At 40.5% G+C, this 27,515-nt stretch overlaps 2 protein-coding genes across 7 annotated transcripts in view; one reads left to right on the plus strand and one right to left on the minus strand.

Annotated features, from left to right (window-relative positions):
* GPR146 (G protein-coupled receptor 146) overlaps nt 1–19,020 on the minus strand; it is a 48,889-nt gene extending 29,869 nt beyond the window's left edge. The window contains exon 1 of the mRNA XM_069029659.1: nt 18,631–19,020. The gene's annotated coding sequence lies outside the window, so the exon portion shown is untranslated. The remainder of the gene's footprint in view (nt 1–18,630) is intronic.
* The window catches only part of C14H7orf50 (chromosome 14 C7orf50 homolog), a 124,798-nt gene that overhangs the window by 70,443 nt on the left and 26,840 nt on the right, over nt 1–27,515 (plus strand). For 3 of the 6 annotated variants that reach the window (XM_069029663.1, XM_069029664.1, XM_069029667.1), the window contains one exon: nt 25,412–25,611. In XM_069029663.1, the coding sequence (XP_068885764.1) occupies nt 25,412–25,611 (200 nt within the window). Of the gene's footprint in view, nt 1–2,495; nt 3,606–13,733; nt 13,962–19,173; nt 19,323–25,411; nt 25,612–27,515 lie in introns of those variants that run through there. The other 3 variants (XM_069029666.1, XM_069029662.1, XM_069029665.1) reach the window with 3 other exon arrangements.

Raw genomic sequence — 27,515 nt, forward strand, 5'->3', positions numbered from 1 at the left:
GTTTGTTTTGGTTTTTTTGTTTTGTTTTTTAAGAAGTCTGAAGCGTTTTCCTTGTGTGGTTTCGCAACCCCATTTTCTTTTTTTCCAAACAGCAGGAGTCCTATCACTAGATCAAATTTGGAATTCACTGCTTCCAACAATTGTCTAATGGATCCACATGTTTACACAGCATGACACTGGCATCCAGATAGTGTTGTGAAAGTCCCCAATCAGTACTACTGTTCCATGCTTCCTCCCTGCTTAAAAAAAAATAAAAAGGGAAAAAAAGGAAGAAAAGAGGGAAAAGCTACAGGCACATTTTTCTTGGTACTCAGGGGAGCAGTGAATGGTCCTGCTGTTTCAGCCACCAGTACGCTCTCACAAAATTTTGGAAAAGACTTTTTCCTTCTGCTGTAACTGAAAATGCCAACTCTCAGGTGTTTTATCAATATTTATTGTATCAATAAATAGATCTTAAAATCACAGAATCATGGAATGGCTTGGGTTCAAAGGGACCTTTAAGATCATCTACTTCCAACCCCACTGCTGTGGACACACCAGACCAGGTCGGTCAGAGCTCCAGCACACCTGGCCTTACTTCCAGGGATGAATGCTACAAAATGGGAGACTGGAAAATAGCATTTCCAGACCCAATCCTTTCTTCCTTCCTGAGACTCCCAGCTGAATGAAAACTTTTATCTGTGTAGAAGTGTGCCCCTAACTTGCAGGACCCACACCACTGCCTTGATGAAGCTCCAGCTGCTTCTCCCTGCCACTGACGTGTCCTTGAGCTGATGGGAGCATTTGCACGGCCTCATGGTGAATCAAACCACCCAAGGGATCTTTCTGAAAACCAACTTACTGAGGGGCAGGCTCAGGCACTTGGCACTTCTATAGCATGGGAAGGCCATTTGTAATTTACTTGCCTGTGTATTCTGCCAAGTGTTTGATTCCTGTTCCCGTTATTGGATGTAAATAAATCAGTAGCAATTACTTGGCAACAACCTTCCACGGTCATTTGCTCTGAAGAAGCTTAGTCCCTGGTAGCATTTAGTGAAGGAAGGGGGGTTTGGCTGGGACACCAGAACCTTTTTTTTTTTAATGCTCTCATGGGATCTTTCACTTCCACACAAGCAGCTGCCTGAACTGGCCAAGTGGTCCTGATTTAATGCTGCTTTACGAACACGACTTGTCGCAGCTGCAGGATGTCATAACCTCTATTTCCTTAGCTTAGATTTGAAATCTGGAGCCATGTGATTCAGATGAACCACAACTGCCCTTGCTTTAACTTGATGTATTTGTTTTGAAAATACTGTTGTTCGCTCCAAGTTTTAGCTGCTAAACAAATTAAGCTGATCTTCACTGATAGATGGGGAATACTGACCAGCTTGATTAAAAAACTCCCTAAAAGCTGCAAAGACAGGTTAGTAATCTTTAGCTTAACAGTGCTAATGAAAATATTTCATTAGTGTAAACTTAAAAAATCAAAACTTGTTTTAAATACAAAAATAATTGTATGTTTCACAGTATTTCAGGGAAGTACAGTGAGCTCACCAGAAACTGTTGCTGCAGACAGGATTCAGAGTAGAAAATGATGAGCAGAACTGGGTTGGCTTTGCATTCAAAATTTGATTTTATAGGGCTCCTGTTCTTGTGCAGCTTAGAAACAAGCTTTTGCATTTGAAGTAAAGCCAACTGGATTTGTAAAGATACTTATCTTATTCTCTGGCCCCATTCAAATCACCAGAAAAATATTAAGGCTGACAAGCCTAACTTGATATGCTTCTCAATTAATATTTTTATGTTAGATTATAGTACACACAGATTTGCACAAATGCCAGGTTTGAAGTCACTCAGCTGGTTTCCAAGTGGCAGATGCTGCCTTCACTACCGTATGTCTGCTCTCCACAATAGCAAATATTAATGGCAGAGTTTAGTGTCTTTCTTTGGAACTTGTTGTGTAGAGAAATCCTAATTTAGTCAGTTTTCAGATTAAATTTTACAGTTCTAGGTTCACACATACAGTGAGTGTCCGCTCCCCATAACTCCTTGTTATTTTTGGCATTTTGTCTCCTGTTGAGATTCATGTGCTTATTGGCTGGGCAGGATTTTTTGGTGTTTTGTAAATGATTTTTTTAATAGTAACTTATCTAGAGTAAACAGGCAGAATAAAAGCTGTGCCATGTCCTTTCTGAAGATAATTGATTGTGTGCTTTAGTTGTGTAAAATTAAACAAAAAAAAAGAGAAGCAGTCTTTGCTATGGCTGTAGTCTGTTAAATACAAAAAACCACCAAACCTTCCCCAGCATTTGGAAACCCACCCTTTTATTGAGGAAATTGAGACGCAGTAGAAGTGAAAAATCACCTAAAAGGGTTTGTCTGTGCACCCAGTCACTGAAGGTCAGTCTCAATTGCTAATATGTCCTCTGAGATTTTTTGTTATTGCTTGTTATATAAATAAAGATTCGTTTACAGGCTTTAACTTGTAGAATTTTTTTTATGATTAGGTTTATAAATGCCATAATCTAATTACATTCTTAACTTCCACTTTTTACAATTGCTTGTTTGTAGTGGTATTTTGTGAATTTTCTTATTTATTTATTCGCAGATGCTCAGAGAGACTAAACAAAAAGTTTGAGAGCTGGGATGCTTTCCCAAATGTAGTTTAGAGCTGTTGGTCAGTCAGTGAACTGCTTCTGCAGTCTGAAACAGAAGTGGCCCCAGCAGCACCTGCTGGAACAGCATCTGCAGGATGCTAAGTTTGGCAAATCAACATTTGTGTGTTGATAACGTGCAGGTGGATCAGGCTGAGGGCAGAGTTGCTTCTAATTGTCAGGTGTGTCTTACAGAGTGGAAGAGTGCTGAGGAAATTGTATTCAAATACTGAAAATTACCTTACAATTAACATGCAATTTTACTTGATGGTTTTTAGGCAATTCTACTTACTGCTAAACTGCATGGACTGAGAGAGGTTTCTCTTCCTCCTTCTATTTCCTCTCCCTCCCAGGGTATTGCAACAAGGTGGTGAGTTTAGTGTAAGGCAGTGGAGCTTTTGTGGATTTAAAAGCTGGTGTTGGTGTCTGGAGGCAGTGCTATGGCCTGGGGACTCGGCTGAATTCCTTAGCAATGGTTCCATGACGAGCTGGAGCAGTTTCTTGCACTTCACCATCCATTCTTTTTTTGACATGGTCACTGAAAATTATTTCTGCACCCTAAGACTTAACCCATCCCATATCAGACTTTGTGCAATGTCCCAGCCTTGTAGGCTGACCTGCCTTTACTCACATGTGCACACACACAGAGCTGACACTTCACACGTGTCTCTGTCAGAGCTGCAGAGATGATGGCTGAAGAGCACTTTCTGTAACCTGCTGACAGCTCCATGGCACTGTGTGTGGCCAGGCAGCTCCCAGGAGGGGACGTGTTTGGCCCCGGGCTTGCTCAGGGAGTTGAACATGGGCACTTTCTTGCCAAGGGGCTGCGTGAACGTGACCACTCCAGGCAGTGGGATGCCTGCACTGCCTCCTGCGCTGGTACCTGCCCGATGGCACGGGGTTATCTCTCAGCTAACCTGCTGCTGGGACACAGAGCTTCGAGTGTGTCATCAGAAACTGGCACTGCCAGAGGTGAGGATTGCGGAATGGAGTTTGAGGAGAGGACGGTGAGGGCTGCAGTGGTCGAGCAGGGAGAAGCTGGAGGTGGGCTGAACGTGTTGTTGAGACAGAAAAGAAGAACGGGATTTTACAACAAGGGGGAAGTGGTGTGGTTGATTTGCCACATCACAGTTCTCAGTGGCCCACCCATTTGTTTTGACATAAATACCCACTCTCGAGCTATGTCGAGGCATGAAGACGACGCGTACCCTCACACTTGTGATCTTCAGGGTTTGTTACTGCTCTTTGAAGAGTGAGCTTGATGTTTTAATGTTTTGTTTGGAGACTCAAGCATTTAGATTTGTAATTCTGCCCTTCTAGCCATTTCCCTGATTTACCTTGCAGAGTAAACATTCTTTTGTTCTGTTTCCCAGACTTCCTTTTCCTTTTCTTTGCTGCTGGCTTAATTTTGAGATATGATACTCAAGTCAGAGGTGTCTCCTTGGGAGCAAAAAAAAGCCCCAACAGCTAAGGGTTTGAATGAGCTAACTATTTTCTCTGTTTAGAAGCAGCAGCTTACTTTCCAGTATTCTGGAAGTCCTCAAACCCAGATCCTGCCAGAGGCATTGACTTAAACAGAAGCAATGCTTAGGAGAACATGCTCAGGTTTGCTGGCAGCTGTTACAAGCTGCTTGGAAGAAACAGGCACATTGCTTGCAGCGAGTGCCCCACAGTTTGGAAAGCACTGCTGAAGGTAAATTTGTAAACAATTTCTTCTGGTGGTTATAGTTCTCCATTTTCATTTCTTCTACAATGGGTCCAGTTTCCTCAGAGTTTCATATCTAGGCTCTTAATATCAAATCTGGAATTAATACAGCTGTATTTAGAGACATTTGCAGGGTTCATAGCAGTAATTCACTGTGTGGAACTCGGTGTGTTTTAAACATTCTCCCCTGTTGCAGTATCCCCCCAGCCGCATGGCCGGGCTCTGCTCAGAGACTCTGCTCCACTCCCCCTGTGCACGTAGAGATTTTTACAGTTAAATTGAGAATTTATAACATGCTGGGTCTCATATTCCAGGTCTGTTTGTTTCTAAATCTATACACAGAACTTGGACTAGGTCATAAATTTCTGCAGATGAAATGAAGGCTGATTAGAATTTTAATATTAAGGAAGGAAATGGCCTTGGGTAGTGCACTACAGAGCAGAACAGGCCTTCTGTTAATACACAAGAGTATTACTGTTTTCTTGAACTTTGCCTTCCAATCCAATTATGACTTGTGCCTAGAAATCATAACTCTGGTGCCTCCCATTTGATAATGTTGAATGTTATCCTTGTCCAAGCTTACACAGTTTCCAGTAGCAAAAACAAACTTGATTATAAAACTGCTAGATAATACACTCCTAAAACTGAGTTATAGGCAATAGTACATGGTCTTTGTTGACAAACAAAGCAGTCATGGTGGTATATCAACCCAGTTCTGTCTCATTCTAAATTAAATGAAATAAAGAGTTTTTTCTTGGGATGTGCAGTTCCTGTGATGGTATATTGTGTAACTCACAGTTCATGATAAGAATGAGGACAAAGCTTTCAGTGTAAATTTTTTTTTTTTCTTTCCAAGTCAAGCAGAGTAACGGGAATCTCTGTGTTGGCTTTCATTTTAAGCACTTCTGTGATAGCATCATGCTCACAGTATGAAATGAGCTCATACAAGAGTAATTCCAGCCAGTTCCCTTATCAGCGTAAGGCATCGTAGCTCAGAACGTGTCCTCCCGTGTCCTCCTCCCCTGCCCTTGCTGCTAACTGGGATGGACCAGATGCTGCATAATTCCCTGGATCTGTATTTACCATCCTTTGGCTGCACACATCTTTGCTGCACATTTACAGCAGAAAATATTACTACTGAAGTGTGGAATCACATTCCGGTATTGTTTCATGAAAATCGATTCTGATTCCTCGCTCCTTCAGAGTACGTTATTAGCATAGTACAACTGATCATTTTCTTACAAAGGGAATGACAGTTGCATCCTTGTTTAGATGCTGCCCATGTATTTATAGGATATAAATATATGTAGCCAAATGTGGTGGCTAAACTTAGCTGCTTCTCGTGCTGGTTTCTGTGGTTTTGCTTCGTTGTCCAGAAAAAGCGACAACATTCTCAACTCTCTTGCATCCATCCCCAGGTTTGTTGTGATGTCCACTCTTGGCAGAAAAAGATCAATGCATATTTGTTTATTTGGGCCTTTAAACTGTATCACAGTCTTTTATCATTTATTATCTATCTCTAAGAAGTTTTGTTTATCGTTCTCACACCATTAAAACGTCACATTAGTGGCACCGTCTGAAACGTATTTATCCGGCTCTGAAGTCTCAAGGGGTTGTGCACAGGCTGTTATGCAAGTAGGTTTATTTTAGACTTCTTCCCTTTTTTCTTTAATCACTTGTGTAATGTGTTTGAAATGTGTGTCTGATGTTGATTCCTGTTTGTGTTCCATTGGGGGCATTTGATTTTGCAGCTAAAAGGATTGAATACTAAATGTTCTTTTTGCATGTGTACACAAGAGAGTATTTTCTTCTTTAAGTCAGAGAAAGGCATTCGTAGGTTTTAAGGCCTGATAAAGTAATAAAAAATATAGCAAACCCAAAAAGGCTAAAATAGAAATGTATTTTTATAATTTGGGGGGTTTATACTGTAAATCAGGGCAGAAGGAACAAACTACACGAGAGATACCATTCTAAATGAAAAAATTCAAATTATTACATTGTGTCACCCACATTGTAAGAACAGTAGGGATGAACTCTGACTTCTTTAGTGATTTTTTCCCTCTATATTAGCCCACAAGTGTTTGAGTAACCAGAAATATACAGGTTTGTGATGACTTGGTATAATGAATCTGATGCTGAGAAAGAGAGTTGTATTCAAAGATTTTTGTTTCCCCTTGTTTCTTGAAGTACAAAAATGCTAATGTTTCCTTTCTTTTCTGAACTTCCAGACTGGAACCGTAACTGGTCCCAGGGTAAAGTGCCCTTCACAGATCCTCTTTGTAGAGCTTATGAATTCTTTTGTTTGATTTCTTGCAGTTTTTGGGCACAGCACAGTAAGTTTAGTGTTGCTATCTGCTTTAGACTTGGCATTTCAGTAACATTCCAGTTTAAAGGTTCTGGTGTGATTCAGTGCTGAAGGTGGTGTGAGTCTGCAGCTATGGAGAGACTCATTTCTTTCTGGTGCCATATGTTACCTTTGATCAGGAAACCATCTGAACCGAGATGCCTTCAGATATAATATCAGCAAATACAGAAGTCCAGACCTTACTAGACAGTTTTGCTGCAAGGAAGGATCCAGTTGTGGTTTTGCCTACAAACACTTTTTATCTGTTGAGTTACAGTTTTTAATTACTCACAACTGTGAGGGATTTCATGTTAGCCATGTGAGCTCCATGAGCATTCAGAACTGACTTATCATTACAAGTTTTCCATGTATTTTTAGTCCTTCCCCCTCTTCAATTCATTCCACTCAAACACTGGGGAGGAGGGAATGTGACTGATGATCGCTTTCTTCAGTAAACTGAAATGGAAAGCCTAAGCCAGTGATCCACCTGGCATCTTATACCAGAAGCTCCTCAAATGATCCAGGCATCATACAAAACTCTGGCATCAAACCAGGCAGTTGGTGACACCCAGTGCTCCAAAACTGTCCAGCACTGCTCGTAGTGACAGACACGGACAAGCCCAGTGCTCCATCATGTCCCAGGGGCAGGTCACTAACCCTGGAGATCTTCCCACCCAAGGTGCTACCTGCCCTGCCCAACGTGCTCCTGAAATAACCAACCAGCTGCAGAACCAAGTGGACGCATGTGTGTAACCCAGAGTGTCCCCATGAGCATTAAATGAATTTTGCAGCTTTGTCAGAGGTGTCTCCACCTAAGAGCTTCCAGAAGAACTGGTGGGAGTGCAGCTAACACCTTCACCCATCATTCTTCCTGAAGGATGATGCTATACCCAATGCTTGTTCAGGCAAAGACATCTTAATCTTACTATAATAGGTTCTAATTACTCATTTCTGCAAGATCCCTGCCTGGGAGTCACCACAAGCCAGATACTCTGTGAACGATTATCCCAAGAAGTTCTTAATTACTGTGGAGTCCCTACAGCTCTTTAAAATGTATTGCCTGTACCGATACCATAAATCCATTTTCTTCTCCCCTTGCTGTGGAGCCCTTTGTACCCTGGAATTCTGTGTTAATGAAGGCCCAGAAGTGCTGCTGTGGCTTACTCCTCGTGCTGCTGGTTGTCATCTACAGCTGAGCACGTGAAGACACTGACACAAAAAAACCCTGATGACCCAGCAGGTCAGGTATTATATGGCCTAGTTTTTAAAATTCTGATTATCACTCTGGAGGAAGAGCCACAAAAATGCTACAGAATTGTCTGTCTTTGTAGTGGATTTTGTGGCTTCCTATTTGCAACATTTGTTGCGAATAAATTTTTGCACTTTGGCCAAAACAAGACTGTTTTTATGACTTTACTTCCAAATGTGTTGAAAGCTTATGTTGCTGTGTTATTTATTGTACAGCACGTAAATAACTTTATATACTGAACATATGCTCCAGCAGAATTCACAAATGGCATCTCCCTCAGTGTAACTTCAGAAGTATTTCAGAGAACCTGCAGTTGGTGTCCTGCTGCAGCTTTGCAAGGAAGACAGACGATTTAAAAGATTTTGGATAGAAGGAGGAAAATTATAAATGTTTGACATTGTGACAGTACCAGGAACATTAAGCCTAATTTGAACTGAAATCCAAATACAAACCTTAATCTAAGAATCTGAAAGGAAAGTAATGGAAGATACAAGGCTTTTACTAGGGGTGAAGGATTTCAGAAGCCTTTAGAGGTCTGTGTGCTCTTTTATATGGGTTATGTTTCTGACACCTCCCAATTGGGATGTAAAGTAGTTTTTTTATTTAAAAAGGAAAGATATACAGGCAGTTTGGCTGTAGATGTACCCTTTGAATAAATATAAAGCCTAAAATACCCTTGACAGTTGCTTGTAAGAGGAGCTGTATTAGATATTTTTCTGCTTTTATTTCTAGTAAATTTATTGGCTGATCAGCTTAGGAAGTGTTTCAGGCTAATTATCCATTTGCAAGCAACAACTGTGTCTCAAGTCTTTTGATCATGTGCCAGTTTTAAACGGAAAACAAACCTTGATATGACTACGCTTTTCACTTCTTCAGACTTTGTCTTTTGTAGTTAAGTCAGAAATTTTGCACAGATTTTAATATGAGTGCTCCTACTGTCAAAAGTCTGTTCCTTTTACCTAAATGGTCTGGTGATGCAAACATCCTAAACCAGCTCTGCTTATTTAAGTGGTAAATGAAGAGTGTTTTGCATTATCAGTTCTTACAGCATGTATGTCTTCTCCTGTTAAAGCACTCCTATTCCTGAAACATTTCCCATTATCACTGGTGTCTTGACAGCAATAACCTCTTAAGAGGGGTCTAATCTGAGACCAGGTAAAAAAAAAAATATCCTAAAACCCTGTGAGCTCAATCTAACTTCTGTTCTGTGGTGACCAAAGGGTAAAAGAAATCCTTTTAAATAAATTTGTTCTCTTTCTAAATAGATAACTAGCCAAATGCGTTTCAAGTATTTGTTCAACTGATCAAATACTGCTTTAGGTTTAGAAAACAAATTAATGAAATGTTTGAAGAATTAGACATTTTGTACCTGAACACTTCTCTGTGTCATTACTTCTGCACCGATGACCCTAAGTACTGTGGTCAAAATAAAAGACCCTTTCGATGTAAATAAGTCAGACAAATGTTTAATTTTTATTTTTTTATTTCTTCATAGAACAACTAAACTGTGGAAGTTCACACAGTCGCTTTTTTTTTTTTACCCTTATGAGAAAGTTACACCAGTGTGTCAAATTTGAGTCCTTACTTCTGTAGATACACTGATTGGCTGAAGTAGTTCTAAATTAGCTATATATATCTGGCAAAAATATAACCTGATAGTTCAACATTAGTTTGAATTTGAGATAAACATGTTTCTATGTGTGCGGGTTCAGAAAGCAGAACAATCTGTCCTGACACTAAATAAACACAGTTCCCAAGTGGAAATTCTCAATTTAGATGTCTGATTAACTTCTAACTCAATGGTTGTGCTTCAAGATCCTGGCACTGAATCACTGGTAGTAGATACCATTCCTCTTCCTGTCCTGGAAGTAGAAACTGTGAACTCCTTTTTCACACTGTTAGTGTAAGATCTCCTACTAATTAGCCAGTAACAGGAGTGGACTCAGAGACACACAGGCATGTCAAAGACATTTTTCCATGTTTTGGCAGTTAAGATTTCAAACTGTCACTTGGTTTTTACAATTGCTCTGCTCTGTTCTGCTGGGGCTGTCTCCTATCACAGTGTGTGCCTGCTGTGAGCTTACAGACTTGGGTGATTATTGGATGTTCTGTTTACAGAATTGTGAACCTTTTTTAAAGGTTGCTAGAGCTTAATCCCTAACAGGGAATTTGCTTTGAGTCATTGCTGAACTGAATGGTGTCTTCAGATGTGATGCAAGTCCAAAAGGGAATGCAAAGGGAGGGACAGAGGATGGCAACACTTGCTGTTCTTTAACTGCCTCGACCACATCTTGCAATATATTTGGATTTGTACAGTATATGAAGATAACCTATGTTCTTTATTACATTAGGCATCTTAATGAAGTTATGGGTATGAGTTATTATTAGATGGCAGCATTTGTTTGTTTAATTAATTAAATGATACAAGTAAAATTTCATTTTGAGCTCAGTCATCATCTGTTAAACTGCTGGAGCAGTTCAATAATTGACTCCAGAATGAGCAAGCAAACCCATGAATTTCTGCCACAGAGGACTTGGTTCTGATGTTTGTTGACCACTGATGGGTAGGCAGTGAGTGAAGGGGATCTTGTTGCTCATTTGGCACTGCAGGAAGCAGACCAGCATCTTCTCACTGGAGTTACACCTTGAAAGCCTTGACAGCTCCAGAGGCAGCTGCCTGTTTGTTCCCTGGCTGTGCCTCAGAGTTTCTGATGGGCAGGAAATCAGTGTCTGTGCTGGACAGTGAAACACTGCAGTTGAGGGAGTCACAGCTCCAGCAGCCAGAGAACAGCAGCCAAAGCAGAAACTAATTGAACCAGCAGTTCACTTGAGAGGATGAAGAACAAAGGGGGAACTTCCCTTTTATACAAATGCTCTCAGCATTGTAGAAATGTGAGTCCTGTACACTTAAGACCTTTATTAATTGCTGTACTGGTTGTCTGTTGCCATTTTAAAAATTTACTTGCTTGTGTCTGCAAGAAATCAAAATTATGTTTTTTTTAAATAATATGAAACACCTGAGTTCAGGCCTTTGGAAGCAAAAATTATGCTTCCTGCCTTTACTAGACCTTTACCATCATTTTGAAATTAGAGGGAAATAACTGAAAGCCCAAAACAGCAATGCATGATGCTACTAAAGAGCAACAAACACCAAATGATCTGTGGTAATTTGGGAGTTGACAAGCTACAGTTCATCACCCCTGCATGTAAAAGGTAGGATACACATAGCAACATTACATATTTTACACTTAAGTTTTTTTAAGGAATGGTGTCTTCAGGCAGAGGGTGCAAAAAATGGGATCCCACAAGCTGCACCTGCACTTTCTTGCACCTTTCTATCACCTCCTCTTTTTGCTGGCAGAAATGTTCACAGTGAATCAAATTAACAAACTGATTTGGTATTAAAGTAACCTTTGTGAAGGGACAGAGAGGTAATTTTCACCCAAATGGGTTTACAAAACTGTGCAAACACTTGTGCCAAGGTGGGAGAAGAGGTGGGAGAAAATGGAGAGTGTGTCTTTTGGCAGCAGTGCTGACTTATCCAGGTTTAAATTGTTGCTAAAACTATTACTTGAGATTTTTATTCTTAAGTGTAAAGCTTTCTTTGGAGCCTAAACAGAAGCATTTGGTTGTGTAATCTTTCACTGCAAGCAGAATATGCTCGATCTAATTTATAAGCATACTGTTTGTTCTGCTGCAGTCACTATGTGGCTGTATTTCTTCCATTAAGTTAATAATCTCTATTCCATATAATATGGGTATTCTAGTGTAAGGCAGGCAAGGAAGAAATCAGAGCTCTGTGTAATGACATTAAGCTTTTAGGTTACAGACAGAGTAAAGGACTCACAGCTGCTTAACATATGCCCTCTGCCTGAACTCACTTTATCACTTGGTATCTGACTGCTCTCAACATATAAAAAGTTGATGTGATTGATAGTTGGTTATACAATATTTGTCAGGGTGAACTGAATCATTATGTGTATAGATTCAGGAATATAGAAAAATAAAGCTGAAAGAAGAACAACAAAAACTCTGACATCTTTTCCATTCATTAAGCTTTCCTAAGGCAACTGTTTTTGTTTGCAGGAGTTAGTGGTTGCTGGTTTTTCTAAGCAGCAATTGCTGAGTGATTTAGAGTACATCTCTGCTCTTTTGTTTGGATTTCATTTGCAAAACCATTTAGAGTTATAAAACTGTCAGCTTAAGAACATTCTATATATTTTGCCAGCGAGGGCCTCCTGTATGCAGAGTTTATGCATTTCTCTCCATTTTGCATGCTGTTTGAATTCTCAGTATGTATCACTGTTCTTCTTTGGGCTGGTTGTTAGAATAATTCCCAGTGCCTTCTTTAGAGCAGCAGAAATCCTTGAAGTAATTATGAAATTGCATCTCAGATTAGTCATTAGATACTGCCAACCACAACATTTCACCCTTGGCCAAACCTAGCCCAGCAATGCAGTAATAGAATGTTCTGCTGATGCTTAAAAACACTTGAAATTTAGAAGCCCTAAATGCAACTAGAATTGAATCATGCACCTAAACATCAGAAAGCATAGACCAGATTTGTTAGTTATGTTAATTACAGTAGTTAAACCATGGTATGGTACCTTTCTAAACTCTCAGATGCCCCTAAAATAACTCCAAGCTGGGAGCTGAAAAATGTTAAGCAAACTTTGTTACCTACTACTTGCAGCTTTGCTCACTGTTTGTCTCCTGCAGAATTCCTTTGGTGGCTAAGCTCAGCTTTGCATTGTGTGGAAGCTGTGGGGCCTGGGTCTCTCTCTCATCATTCTGCACAACCTGAATCTCTCCTGGCCTTGCTTCTGGCCCTGTTTCATGCACTTCATGTATTTATTTCAGATTTTCTATTCCTGTTGTTCATAAGGTAGGGCAGATTTAAGTCATCAAGTACTTAAATTACATAGATGTGGCTGTGACAACTTTCTGTAACTTGGAAGTTGGAATCTGCCATGAATGTCACCTCTGAATGTTCCTGGATGCCTGGTTGGGCATGTACAGTGGGAGATAAGTCAGTGCTTCAAAACTGCGTTGGGATTTTTGGACCCAAAATTTTTTAAGGGTCAGTGACAGATGTTAGGAAAGCCTTAAATAACCGAGGAGTTCACTCAGTGAATCTGGAAGAATCTATGCAGGAAGTGCAATGTTTTGTCTTTGCTATCTTGATAGAAAAACAGGTTCTGATTTTCCTGGCTTCCCTAACTTTTCCAGTGTTCCCTGTTCTCCTTGACTTCACAATTCAGTAACCATGCTTCCTGCATCCCTGGCAGGAGATCATATCTCCATTTTCTACCTTATGACCTTCCAGTACAATTTTAACTCCCTGTATTCCAAGGGAAAGTATTAATTTTTAAATAAACTTAAAAAAAAGGTGAGGACATTTCTTTGTCAAACTTGATTTTTTTTTTCTTGGAGATTGCAATTTTCCTTAACCTGTTTTAGGAAACATATTGCCTTTTAATTTATTCCTCAACAGAAAAGTATCATACCTACTTGCTCATTTCACATTCATAATAATGGAATGTCTCTCATTAAGGTAGAATCTGTATTTTCATTTTGCTTGGCGTTTAATTTTTCTGTTTCAAAGTGTTTTGTTTTTTGCATTTACAAAAAGAAATACGAAGCTCTTCTGTTGCCATTCAACAAAGAATTCTGACATCTTGGCTTTTTTCCAGCCTAGTTAATTTTTTTAAAATTTTGTTTTGAAGATCAGGATTTCCCTTGAGATGGACCTTCCATTTGTTGTAAATCTCTCTCCTCCTTGCCCTCTTTTTTTTCTGCCAGGCATAAACCACTTCCAAAGCTCTGCAATCTACTCCCACTGTAGCCTATGCACCACGGAAATGCTGACTCTTGGTTCACTAACAACTCAAACATTTACCTTTGACCATCTGCATTTTCTAATGACCATCTCCAGTCCTGTGCTGCCCTGGATGCCATGAAGAAGCTCCTTGTTGTTCCTATCTTAAAACTTTCTTTTGATCCCTGCAAAATTACACAGTAACAGAACAGGTATGTGATAAACTTAATCCTCCCATTAGTGGGTGGGTCCAGGCTTTCTTGTACTTCACATATTATCCCATCTGTAGTTACCCTCTCCATTTTGTACTTAACTTTAAAATTATGTGGGCAGCTGCTCTTTCCTGTTGTCTTCATACCTGGTTTATCAGAGATGTAAAGTGTAACTTCAGCAGGAAAAGCTTGGCTCAATCCATGTAAATTCTAGTATTTGTTTTGTACGTATGCTTAAGGTACTTATTATTGAAATGTAGATTAATACAATTTTGTTCTAAGATAACTTGCTGGATGCCTTAATTCCAAAATAACAAACACCACCACCACCTTGTTTTGTGCTGCTTTTACAATGATACCTTTCAGTGTGGTCTGCTGGAATACAAACAGGTTTTATGGAGCATTTTTACTGAACAGTCAACAGGTTTTAATTTAGCTTCTTAAATCATGATTGTTTTTCAATTTTCTGCTCTACCTCCCAAACGCATAATGAAGGCACACCTGATGCTGTAAAAACCAAATGTCATTTCAGTATTTTCAGCTGTGTGATAAATTTGGAGAGCTTAAAAGTTGATATCATAGATGTGTAGTTACCAGAGAGCTCACAAGAACATGTAGAGCGTTGCTGAATAAATAGGATTTTGGAATGGATTGCACTTTATTTTCAGAGACCTTCAAAATGCTGAAATTAAGGATGGAATTTTTGTAAGGAACTTTCAGGAGACCATTTCAAACTCACAAATTCAAATTCTTTCTCCCTACCAGTCATGTTAAGTACCACTTGCACTTGCTCATGGGGATTTGAAGAGCAGCAGGCAGACCTGGAGGAAAGTTAGATTGTGTAATTCATGCCAGCTTTTAAAAACATTCCTCCTTTATCATTCTTCTTGAGAAAGAACTTCTTAAAACAGGATGTTCAGTGGCAATTGAACTGTGCCTGAGTTTTATAGTACAGCTTTATTGTACTTGTTTCTCTAAACGTTATCAAATTTGTATACTGGTTCTGTATATTACTGGAAATTATATATATATTTAGAAGAAGAATCATTTCACAGAAATTAATTGTCACAGTCTCAATCATCCATCTCTGGTTATCACTAGGCAGGAAGTCAAATGCAAAAATCAGTAATGCCCATTACATTTCTTCCTTATTTTGTGTTAAGATGTCTCTCTTTTCCCAACCAAACTGAGGGTCCAGTTCTCTGTCTCCAAAACCATTTATCCCATTGTAAAGCAAACCAAGTGGCAAGACATGAGCTGAGGTTGTTGATACCCTTATGCTCAGGATGAAGGTGCAGGACAGCTGAGACGCTGCTCGTGTTCCAAGGGCTGCTGTGGGTGTCTATTTTAGGGTGACTGAATCATGAAATGATCACATTCTGCTAAAGAAATGAATCCTGCCCACTCCGTTTTTTTGAGTGTCTTCTCTGGGGTCTTGTTCATCACAAAGTGAAAGTTGTGTGTTCCTGCCTACATGTGCATGTGCAGCTGAGGGTATATAAATGTAGGTATGGATGAAACCCATTCTGGAATACTTAGCTAGGTTTTGAAGAAGATCTTAGTAAAGCTGACTACAAATGGTGCTGGTTTTACTTAATAAGGAATTAATGAATAAAAATTTTGTTGAGGTCTGGGAAAATATGTGGTGTTTCAGAGTACAGTGTATATATCCCAGGACATTCATTCCCTGTAGCGATACATCCTGTTAACTCTGCAGCTGGAGAAGGTGACACCTCGTTGGTAAGGAGGTATGAAGTTTTTTATGGGCTTTGATGACCTTGCTGTTTCTAACCAAAATGTCTTTCCTAAGTCAGATATAAGGATTCCCGTTCGGATTGTAAGGAAAGCCACCTTTCCTAGGGATCAATAACCATTTATTTTCTACTTAATATTTAGTCTTCAACTCCACTAGTCTTTCCCATAAATGGCAAAAATGTGCCTTCTCCAGCTGCATGTTAATTATGTTCCATTTTTAATTCAGAATGGGTACATTACAGAGAAGCTGTCAATTTGAGACTGAGCAAACTAAATATACTCAGCTGAGTGAATCCAGCACTGTGAACATGAACCACTGGTATAAATAGGAAAGGAGACACCTTGAAGCTCTACCATATTCAAGAAGTGTCAGATCATGTTCTTTGAAAGGGATGGCAACACTCTTTTTCCACCAGTGCAGGCATGAATATTGTTTCACCTAACACAGGCTATGCAGGTGTTCAGCAGACCCTGGTGTTGGCATCTTTACTGTTGAATTTCAGTATTTTTTGGATGGGCATTCAACTTGTTTTGCATAATCCCAGATCTTTTTCTTCATAAAGACTTACATGGGGGAGATTGAAACAAAATGTTTGTCCTTCCACCTTTAAAATACTTTCATCTACTTTGCTGACTGCTTCAAAACCTTATGGACTGTTTTCAAACAGCTCTTGCCAACAAGCATTGCTGTAAGGACAATTGGCAGGAACTATTAGGAGCTCTTGATTATGATGATGGTGTGTTTCATTGCTGAGGACAAAGTACTCCTGACGTTATGGGACCTCCAAGACTGGTAGAAACATGACAAATTGCTTCCCAATAGTTCTTTTTTGTTGGACCTAACTTAGCAAAGCAAGATGGGATTCTTCCAGATCTCCGTACTCCAAAGGGAGAGTCTGAAGGATAGGTCAGTGTGCACAGAATCTGCTTTAATAACATTGAGATGACTGAAAAACCCTGGTATGACTGCTAGGATATCTGTATTTGATCACAGCTTCTGATTGAGAAAATGCATTTGTTTCTTACACTGTGTGTTTGAGAAGAACATATTCTGTCAAAAGTGGACACTCGTGCCACTTGGCTTCTGAAAAATGCATCACTATGAACAAAAATATCCCACACTTTAAACGTAATATATATTTTTGCTGAGGGAGTAATGGGGAGGAATATCACTTGAGCCTGAGAATGTCAGTACAAGTGATATGTGTTGTGTAAGTCCCACCTAAGCTTTCAGTGTCTGAAATGTTAAATAAAGACTTTAATGAGTTCCTCTGCATAAGGATAAATTTAGCTCCAAGAGCAGAGCAAAGCAGACTTGTTGATTGGTGTGGGAATGATTGCTGTTATTCCTGAGCTATGAAGGTGCTGTCATTTCTGCAAAGGATCTGTGCAGGGGAGGCAAAACAGAGAACTGATTCTGCAAAATGAATTGTGGGTCTGTGGGTATGCCCAGAACTTCATATAGAGTCCTATTCTATTATGAATCATAACTTTGCTTTTTTATTGTGCATTATTGCTCTTTAATTACACCTTCGGCTATAATTTTGCGATTGCTTTGTGTGAAAAGTTCAAAACTGGATTAATAAATTAGTCTAGAAACTTCTTACTATTTAAATACTGCCTCAGCTATTTTCATAGCTTTATTAGAACAGTTCATGCTTCAACTTATGCCCTTTACTTTTGGTCATGGGGGTTTTCTCCAGGTCATTCTTTGAGTGGGTGAGTCATCCATTTCTGTGTGATGTGAAAATAACAAAATGACCCTTTAAGAGTGTGTGTTTTCCAAGGAAAGAGCAACACTGCACCTGCAGATGCACATCTGCACTTACTGTACTAAATTCATGCATTCTGTCTGCTGGTACTGAGCTGGAGGAGCTGGGAAGCTTCTTCTCTGTACCTTCTCTGTACCTTCAGAGCCAGCCAGACTTTGTACCCTACAGGCTGGGGATAAAGAGGTGCCAAAACATTTAAGTGGAAGCGGAGGCATCCAATCCCTCCCCAGCTCTCTCCAGCAGTGAGCATGTGTGTTGCTGTCAACATCTAATGATGACCAGCATCAGGGGGACAAGCACTGTTGCTCTTGCTCCACAGGCACCTATTTATTATCTGTCCCAGTGAATTCCTGCCTCTGCTGGAGAAGAGATGTAGCTATCATCATTTTTGCTTGCCTTGCAGAAGGCAGGCTTTGATTTCACTCTCCATGTCTCCCTGAGGTCTACATAAATCATCTGAAATTGGCCAAAAACTTGAGAACAACGTTGTGATCTACAGCTGTTATCTGTGCCTTGCCCATGTTTGTTGGGGATAAAGCCTGTTTGCATGAGGGTAAGGGCAAACACACACGTGCTGCATAAACCTGTGCTGGCCATTCCTACACAACGTGCCAGAAATCCCCCTTGGCTGTGTTAACAACTAATTGCAAAGTTCTTTTTTGACAAAACAATCAGCCTAGCCCCCGTGCATGTGAGTTGTGGTGCAGAGCAGCACATGGAACTCGGTGCAAGTATGTTCTGTATGTGGCTGCTATGGTGATTGAAATACATAAATAAAATAGATAAATATGGACCATATTAGAAACCCATTAGTGGCGCTCTCTCAGATCACGGGCAGCCTCCAGCGTGCGGTGTCAGCCGTGCTCCCTTGCTCCTGGGGGGGCTGGACTTGTGCAGTGGCCCTGTCCTACCTTGTCAGCTCGCAAATTCAACACAAAACGGGTAAACAAAGGGCTTTTGTGCACGGTTTATAGTTCAGTGAGGATTAGTGGCCTGACACGGTTCTCAGACGGGACAAGCTTAGCGTTAAGTCGCCCGAGGTTAACGAGGGCGGACATGGGGCAGACTGTGCAGGCTGGAGCAGAAGGGTCTCTCGGCTTTTGGACCGGGACAGAGGATTGTCAAAAGCAGGTTCTGCTTACCTGGGCCGGCGTGTCCGTCACGTGTTCCCAGCGTTCCAGGTGCCTTAGGATGCGGATGAGCTCAGGCACTTGCTCGCAGTCCTCCCCGCAGCTCCGGAGGTCTCCTCTGCCGGCTTGGACATCCTACCCTGTGTTCGTGGGCTCCGGCTGGATCAGATTCCTGCTTTTCTTCCCCCTCTCACCTTTTAGCATTCTCTGACCGTAAAATCCATCCCTTTCCTGAAATGCAGAACGATGCACTTGTCCAATGAAGTTTTTCCAGGCAGGATTCAAATTCCAAACAAGCCTTTCATTTCCTTCGCGCTGGGGGGAGAGCAAAGGCAGGGAGGCGAAGGAAAGCGCTCGCTTCCTTTAAATCCCCACCAGTGTCTTCCCAGCGCTGGAAGCAAAGTAGCTTGTCATGGTGATCTTCGGAGTTTAACTTTAGAGGGGGAGGGAGAAAGTGGAAAGCAAACTGAATGCTGTAGTGGAGATTTCTCTCTTCCCCCACTGGGCCCCTTGCCGACTGTTTTTATTGATTTCAATCACTGGAGGCTCGCTGGCTCTCAGAAGAAACACTGTGTAATGTGTTCTTTCCTGGCTTTCATTAAAGAAACTCAATGCAGTGCGGTCACGCTGCCGAGCTCGCCTGGCAACCTGCCTACACCCTGTGGTACCTCTTTCATTGGAGGAGATCGAGCTCGTGGTTTGGGGTTGGTTTATTTATTTTTTTTCTAATTCTCCAGCAAGGATTTCAAAACAGCCTCTGCTCTGCTTCTACCTCCTCTCGCAGCCCAAAGCCTTTTTAAGCCTCGGAAGAAATTGTCAGCACCACTAAAGGGGGCGACTTTGGTGGCAATGAAAGCGCCGAGTGCTGCGACAGTCTCGTGCTCCTTCTATTAAAATTCCTCTGCGATTCTGGGGAGGGGTTAAAAGGGATGTGTGTAAGCCACAGGGATGTGGATACAAATGATTTCCAAGGGGGTTCTTTTTTTTTTTTTTTTTTTTCTTTAATTCCATGTTCTCCTGATTGGTTAACATGGTTTAATTAAGAGTAGGGGAGTAAGCTAAATCCTTCAACAAATATGTGCAAATTCTTGGCCCTACTGTAGTTGCAAATGAAGCAAAACTGCATTCCCCAAGCCTGCAGTTGTGGTGGTGTCTCAAGTATTTCTGTTGTACTCAGGGCTGTGATACTGGAGGAGAAAAATGAGAAATACAATACGATCCTAATTTATGCCTTAGAACTTAATCTGCCACAGCACAGGAGTATGTACTTTATAGGAGTAACAGTCTGTAAAGTGGAATTCAACAAGCTGCATTCTTTAAGTTGTGTATTCTGTGTGCCTGTAAATGCTTTCATGTAATTTAGTAAATTGTTCAATTCCTTCTTATTCAGCAGTTGCTAATGATAACACTTTATGTGCTCTTCACAATTGGCTGTAAATCTGAGACGTGCAAAGATCACACAGTGGTAAATTAAACCACGTTTCAAGCTCATCAAGCTGCATCTATTCTAAATTACAGCTGCAAATTTAAGGTGCTACCTGATCACTTGTGTTCCTGAGATACAATAGCTGTATACACAAGGAGGCTTTAAAAAAAAAAAAAAAACAAACAACAAAAACCAACAACATTTACATGACCACAAAAAGAATCCTTTCCTGGAGCAGAAAGATAAAAATGCTGTTCTTACTTAAATCTGGTTTCCTGCAGAACTTGTTTGAGGCTTCTCTGCCTGGGTTGAATCTACAGAAAGCTTTCCAAATCAGCGTAATATAAATTGTTGCCAGTGTTCTTCTTGCAAGGAGTTGAAATTCTAAAACCACCTAGCTTTTATGAAAAATTTTATCTTTTTCTTTGAGCGGTATATAACTTCTAAAAGGTCTTCCTCTGTAAGCACCACAGACATTATTTAAGGAGTACTTCTACATGTTGCTTTTCATTTAAAATTTGCTTTCTGCATGGTAATGAAATTTCATATGCCCTCTCTGGTCATACTTCTTTTCATAGGATGCTAAATGATAGAAAATAATTATTTAAATTCATTATGGCCGTGAACTGTTCTATGCAAATACTCTAGCTGTAGTTGTAGCACAGCTCTTTGGCCAGCCTTGGATAGTAAATCATTTGTCAATCTTTCTTTTACGAAAGATTTTACTTGTGTCTAAGGGTCTGCCAGCCTTTCTTCTCTGTGGGTTTTGAACTGTGTTTATAGATTCCGCTTTTTGTTTTTAGGCTGGCAGATGGCCAGTTATTTGTCTGGGTTCATATGTATTGTGTGAGGCAGAAACAGGACGTTTTGCATGCTGATACCGTTCACGGGGCATTTGGGGGCCAAAGGCTACTCCTAAGCAGAGGCCATTACGTGATGTGTCAGTAGCTCTTGGTCAGTGAACAAAGCCCCTTTTGACATTTTTCCATGTAAAAAGTTATGAAATAACGTGAGCTTCATGAACAAACAAGGCAATACAATGCTCCTACTATGAAATAAGCCATATAATCCATTTCCCCTCCATTTTGAACTCTCTGAAGTTCAAAAATTTGGCGTTCTTTTTATATGTTTGTCACTGTTATTTATTCTTTGAGTTTCTGCTGTTGCTTGCCTTGCTGTTGTACAGACTTGTGGTGCTGCACTGGAAGAAAAGGATAAAAGTCTATTGGTTTTGCAGGAGCTGGATTCACTGGTTCTAATAAATAGTGAATTTGGTGTTGTGGCTTGGTCTGTGATTCCTTCTATAGGTTTGGCAGCAAAGCCAAAACCCTGATCAGGCAGGAAGTTCAGACCTACAGAGACGAATCCCAAAGGCAAAACCTAATAGATGAGTATCCTGTTCATTGTGGCAATTCCTCAGAGTTTCTGACTCCGTCAACATTATTCTGTGCTGGCAGTGGACAACTAGGGATGCAAACGTGGAATTTTGAAGCAGTGACGAGCACAGAGAAGGAACAGAAGTCTTTAGGAGATGTCTTCAGTTCTACTTAAGCGTGAGTCTGTCAAGGACTGGAAACAAATTTAAAAATGCACTTAGTGCTCTATGGAAGCACAACACAATTAGTGTGCTGTTATTAGTGCAGTTATTCCCCTCTTGGTGCTGCTTGCTCAGCTACTGCAGTTCATAGTCCCCTGGCAGTACAAGCTTTTATGCAGATACAAAAGCTACCCTCAAACACTGCACCTGTTTGGTTCTGCCACTCTTGCTGCAGCAGGAAAAAAGGGTCAGCTATCTTCAAGAGAACCTGAGCATCTTTTTGCTGGTTTCTCTTGCAGTTCTAGTTACTTTTCTCTGTTCTGTATTGCTTAGCAGGGCTGCTTTATACTATTAAAAGCTTCCCTTCTGTGTGAGCTGGCTCCCCATTTATGATCGTAAGCTCACTTCTGAAGATCATTCATAAAATGTTTCAAATTTGTGCAATATTTCCAGATTACAAAGAATGATGGAAAACTTTAAATGGTATCTAAAACTGCCACAGCTGAAGCCTCCAGCTATTTTGAGTCAGATGTCTTGGACTATTTAGAGCATATTGCTATATTTACACGCAGTTCAGAAGGTTGGAGACTGGCACTGGTGAAAGGCACTGCATTGGCACTCACAGCACTTTGCCTGTAGATGGACGGGGTATGATACAAACTTTGGGAATTTGCTCCAGGGTGCCTGAGCTCACATCTCCCTGCCCAGGCAAAGCTGACATGGGCTTTTATGAGTGTGAAGTGTGAAAGATTTGAGGGTCTGGCTTTTGCTCAAAAAATGGCATCCAGTGGCAATATCCCTTTTAGCACCTTTTCAGGCCTTCTGGAAAGTTTCCAAGTGGAAGACTCCCACCTCTTTAATCACAAGAAAACACTGCCTCTCCTCTGAATGTCATTCATTCAAGTGTGCTGACCTGGCCTGACCTTGTTTAGATTGAGATCTAATAAGCCCACAACCCAAGGTGGTGTGGTAGCTCTCAGCAGGCTTTGCAAATAAGCAAGTGTTGTGTTTTTCTGTGTGCATGTGGTTTAAATTTATCATGTCAATAAACAAGTGTCTCACATGCTCAAATAGGGACTTTACAATATTGTAGTTAAGGCTAAATTGTAGCGCTACAAATTGTGATGTCACTTTATAAATATAGGAGGAGACAACCTGGAATATTTATGACCTCAAAACAATGAAGTCCTGTTGGTTGGGCTTTTTTTTTTTAGTTTAAATAATGATATAACACTAAAACTCTTAATCCAAATGGGTCACAAACATCTTCCAGAAGAACAGTCACACCACTGGTTTTGGGAAAACAAAATTAAAAACTAAGGCTGTTGATTTAAGGAAAGGAGAGGTGCATCAATAGATTAATAAATAATAAATACTGCTAGGATTTAAACTGCAGTGGGAGGCTTGGTTTTTTTTCTTTCAAGTCCCAGGTTTGGAGGAAGGGGTTTTTTTAATACAAATTGTGATAAAATCACCCTCAGCTTCAGTGGGGACTGTACACCAAATGTAGGCATTTTCTGAAACACATAAAACCTGAGGTTTTCAAGTTAAAAGCCAGTCTAGGACAGATTGTGGCCCGTCCTACTAAATTAACCAAGTCGACATGGATGGATAAAAGTATATTTGGAACTAGAGAAGGTGTTTGAGCTGTTGTAAGGACTGTGTCAGTACACGTGCTGGGAGTCCAAGGCAGAAGCCTGATGTATGCAGTTATCCCTGGATGATGCTGTGGGCCAGCAGAAGGTACCTCCAGCTGTAAATCCCGACTCTTTCCTGCCAGGACAGCCCTGCAGGAGAACAATGCCCTTTGTGTCAGACAGCCCACGGCCCATCCATGCTGGAAACAAATGTTGTTAGGGCTCAGTATTTATGTTGGGACTTACAGGGAGGGAGCAACTTGTTTTGTTTTTAATGGAGTGGTCAGGGAGAAGGATAAAAAGCTTTTTGATAATGCGAGGAATGTGGGGGGAAGGGGAGTTATCGAGATATGCATTTACTGTAAGTATGGAGAGGCAGAGGCCTCTTTATCAGACTGGCTCTAATGATGTGCCACAGTCACTTTATTTGAAAGCTTCATGGCTCACAGAAAAGTAAACAAATTCATTACATTATTTTTAAAAGAAGATTAACTGTAGTGTGTCGTCTGTTGGACAGCTGCTGTAGTAATCTTTTACAAACACTTTATAAATGACCACCCTCAGTGTTTTCCAGGGCTTTGTGTGGCTGGATTGTTATTTTAGTAAGTACCAGGGTGGCTTTTCAAATGAAAACGTTGTTTCCTGTGTAACAATCCAGTTCTACCTTCACCCTAAATATTATTTTGTTCTCAGCCTGAACTACAGAATGTCTTCCATACAAATGCAACATATGTTGTTTTTTTTGCATGTGTTTGCAATGAATGCCGGCTTTTCCATAAAAGTAGCTAAAAAGTATTTTAAACAAGAAAACGCAACTCCACTTTAGTGTCCTACTTCCATTTGTTCTGATTTCTGCTTCCTTAACCTTTCTTCAGTCTGTGAAAACACCAAGTTGAAAAGATGAGTCAGAGTAAGCTCAGATGATAGGTGAATTGACACTGAACAAATGTTTAGAGCCCAGCAGGTGTCTTTGGCAAATAAGATTGTGTTCAGGTATTGTCTTGTTTAACATTCTTTGGTTGAATGTCAGCAAGAATAACCTTATTTAGCTCTCTGTCTGGATTTGAGTGTGAAAACACTCGACTGACACAAAGGAATGTAACACTAAGAACTTGTGAACTTACACAGTGGTTCTAACCAATCTTGCCATAAAGCAGTTGATCTTGTGCATTCAGGTTTCAGTTACAGGTTTCTTGAACAGGTGAGGGAAGAGCAGAGAGAGGAGGAAGAGTATTTTTTCTCCCCCATCCATGGATGTCCCAGGCTCTAGCAAAGGACCTTGCCTGGCGAGTATTTCCCTCACACATCTAGGAATGCCTGGAGTGAATCCTGTCTTGCTACAGAACAGCATTTTACTTCTACACAACATGATCTCACACTGGATATTCCAGGGTAAACTCAGTGTTTATAGTCAGATAAACTATTTAAAGCTCTTCATCTGTACGTGAAATATTTATTTTCATTTGGGATATACTGATGCATATATTTATGGTAATATGGTTTCAGATGTGAATAATTAACTGTTCTGTCTGCAACCTTAAAGAAATGTCAGCCTTTGTGAGATATGCATCTGTATGTGTTTATTGAAGATTGTCCATATGTTTCCTCAAGATTGCTAAAGGATCTCCAAGAGGTCTTGGATGAAGGTGGTGGTTGTCACATCTTTGCCCTTGGCATAATCGAGAGGAAGCCTCTGCATGGCACACAGAGGTTTTCTCAGTCCAGGGAAGTGTGTGGTTACACAACAAACACAAACTGAGGATCCTAAGGAAACCCTCCTGCTCCCACTGAAATGTGTGTATGCTGAATAAACATCCAAACCCTCCATCCTCTGTGAAACAGCCTCTGCTGTTCACACACCCTCCTCAGGTCTGAGTGTGGGAGAACAAACAGCATAAGAAATGTTAGAAATTTTGTTTAATACATAGCTGGAACGTGCTCGGGTTCCAGTAGTGCTCAGAGCAGCAGCAGCATCTGTAGAGGGCAGTTTGACAGATCTCTCTGAGTGCAGCATTTGCAGTTCTGGGAATTGGGCAGAGCAGAGAGGTGATGGAAGTACAGTGAACAGTACAAATATGAAACCTAAACCTTCTGGTTTTGAGTATTACCTGTGCCCTTTAATTACATTTATGCATATTTTGTTCACTTTCCTATAGAAAGGTAAACACTTCATTTAAATGTTAATTATTTCAGGCTACAAAAGAAGAGGAAGAGCTTATTGCAGAAGAAGAGGAAGAACTTACTCCAGAGGAAAAGAGAAAACTGGAAAGAAAATTAAAAAAAGAGCGCAAGAAGAAGGAGAAACAGCTGATGAGGGAAGCTGGAATCCCCATTAAAAAGGTGGAGCCCAAAAAGCCATCGGGATCTGAGCGGGCCCTGGCCTATTTAACCAGGTAAGAACAGTAAAACCCCTGCAGGTGCTGCCTACAGAAGGAAGCTGTAAACCAGTAACCCAGAACAAGCTGTACCAAGCAATAACACATTAAAGGAAATTGGCTGCAGTTAAGTACTAAGTTAATGTTTCATCTCAGTTGACACCCTGGAGGACAGTTGATCACCCCATTGTATTTCAACAACAGAGAGAGGTTAAGTATGGTGCAAGCATTTTGGAGAAAGGCAGCTCCTGTCCTGAAGATCTTCTGGTTGTTGCATAAATATCACAGGCGTAGCTCCACTTACAGAGATGAAAGGCACAATGCAAAAAAGATTGCATTGAGCAAATGAGTTTTGTTTCTTGAGAGTGCTGTTCTAGGCAGAGGACTTCCAGTTGTTCTCTTTATATAAGCAAATTCCATGGAGTGGTTAAGCATTATGGAGTCTGAATTTAACCACCTGCAGAATGTCTGGATATTTGTAGATTAAGATGGGATTTTGCCACTATTTTAAAGTTAATAAGTGTAAAATGCCTGATTTTTGCATACCAAAGTGCACAGCAAGTGTAGTGGCTGATTTCAGATTGGAAGCAATTACTTCATCCAGTTAGCACACTTATTAGAAGACTTAAAATTCCAGCACAAAGCAGAGTCTGTGGTTAAACTGAGGAACTGCAGTGAAGCACTCAGGGTACCCCACAGACAGTAAGAGGCCGTGTATAAACAGGAAGATAATGTTTATTTTTTTTCCAAACTGCAAAATACACCCTGGCTGTAAGACCTCCAGAAGACTGGCATGTTACAAATAGAGGGTTACCAGATGGAATAATTCCAGGGTTGCATCCCTGCCTGTGCCCAAAACTGAAGCATCCAGACTGTCTGAATTGTTACTTACCACTCGCAGTGGGAAGGGAGGAAATTAATTGCATTCCAGGCAGAGGGACATGTGCATTTTTGTTACATAACCCTCAGCATGCAGCGATAGCAAAATGACAATAATATTTTTGATCTGGAAAACAGCTGGAGTAGTTCACCGCTGTTTTGAACTGCAAATGGATTGACAGTTAGCTTTGAACCATCTGCTCAGCCTGTTCTCTGGTGTGTGTGCTCTGTAAGTGGTGGGTCTCCAGATAATGGATTTCAGGTTTGGAAAGTAAAGGAACAAGCTGTGAGGTTTTGCTTGTTATTCCACTTCTACCTGTATTCATTTTTGTCTTGTTACGTGGGAGAATATGAAATTATATTCAAACTAATATTTGAACTAATTTGATTCTAGAGTTTCACTTAACCTGTACCAAATCACCTTGAAATAGAAAAGCAGCTCTGTCATTTGGTCTTGTAATACAGAGTCTAGGGGCTGTATATGCAGCAATAGGTTGTGAGGGATTATTTCAGCAACAGACAATCTGAATTTTGTAGACTTAACAGGGGTAGTCATAAGATGTTGAACTGCCAAGCAAACACAGCCAATAGTCACCATTCTAGCCCCAGCTGTGCCAGGACCATCTTGCACCACTGTAAGTTATAGAAAAACAGCTTAGTCCTCTGACACCTCAGACCTTTTTCCAGCCCAGTAAGACTGCAAAAGAAATAACTGGATTTTAAGGGAGAATTAATATACTTGCTGGGGAAGGGAAACAAAAATCCAGGTTCTGGAAACGCATTGCAAGATCTCCAGCATATTCAGTGGATGAAGGATTTCAGTCTATGTGCATTTGCAGGGCTGCAGACATGAATAATCTGTGGGAGGGTAAGTAAATCATATAGATGCAAGAGATTAATATAATTGGAAGTAAACAAAAGAGTGCTGTGGATTTGTGTTTTGCCCCACCTACAATAAAAGCCTTTTACTTCATTTTATATTCCATGACATAAGTGTTGGTAAGTGAAGTGGCATCTGAGCTGCCTGATGCAGCGTGAATCTC

The sequence above is a fragment of the Aphelocoma coerulescens genome, chromosome 14 (assembly GCF_041296385.1).
Source record: "Aphelocoma coerulescens isolate FSJ_1873_10779 chromosome 14, UR_Acoe_1.0, whole genome shotgun sequence".
Taxonomy (NCBI): Eukaryota; Metazoa; Chordata; class Aves; order Passeriformes; family Corvidae; genus Aphelocoma; species Aphelocoma coerulescens.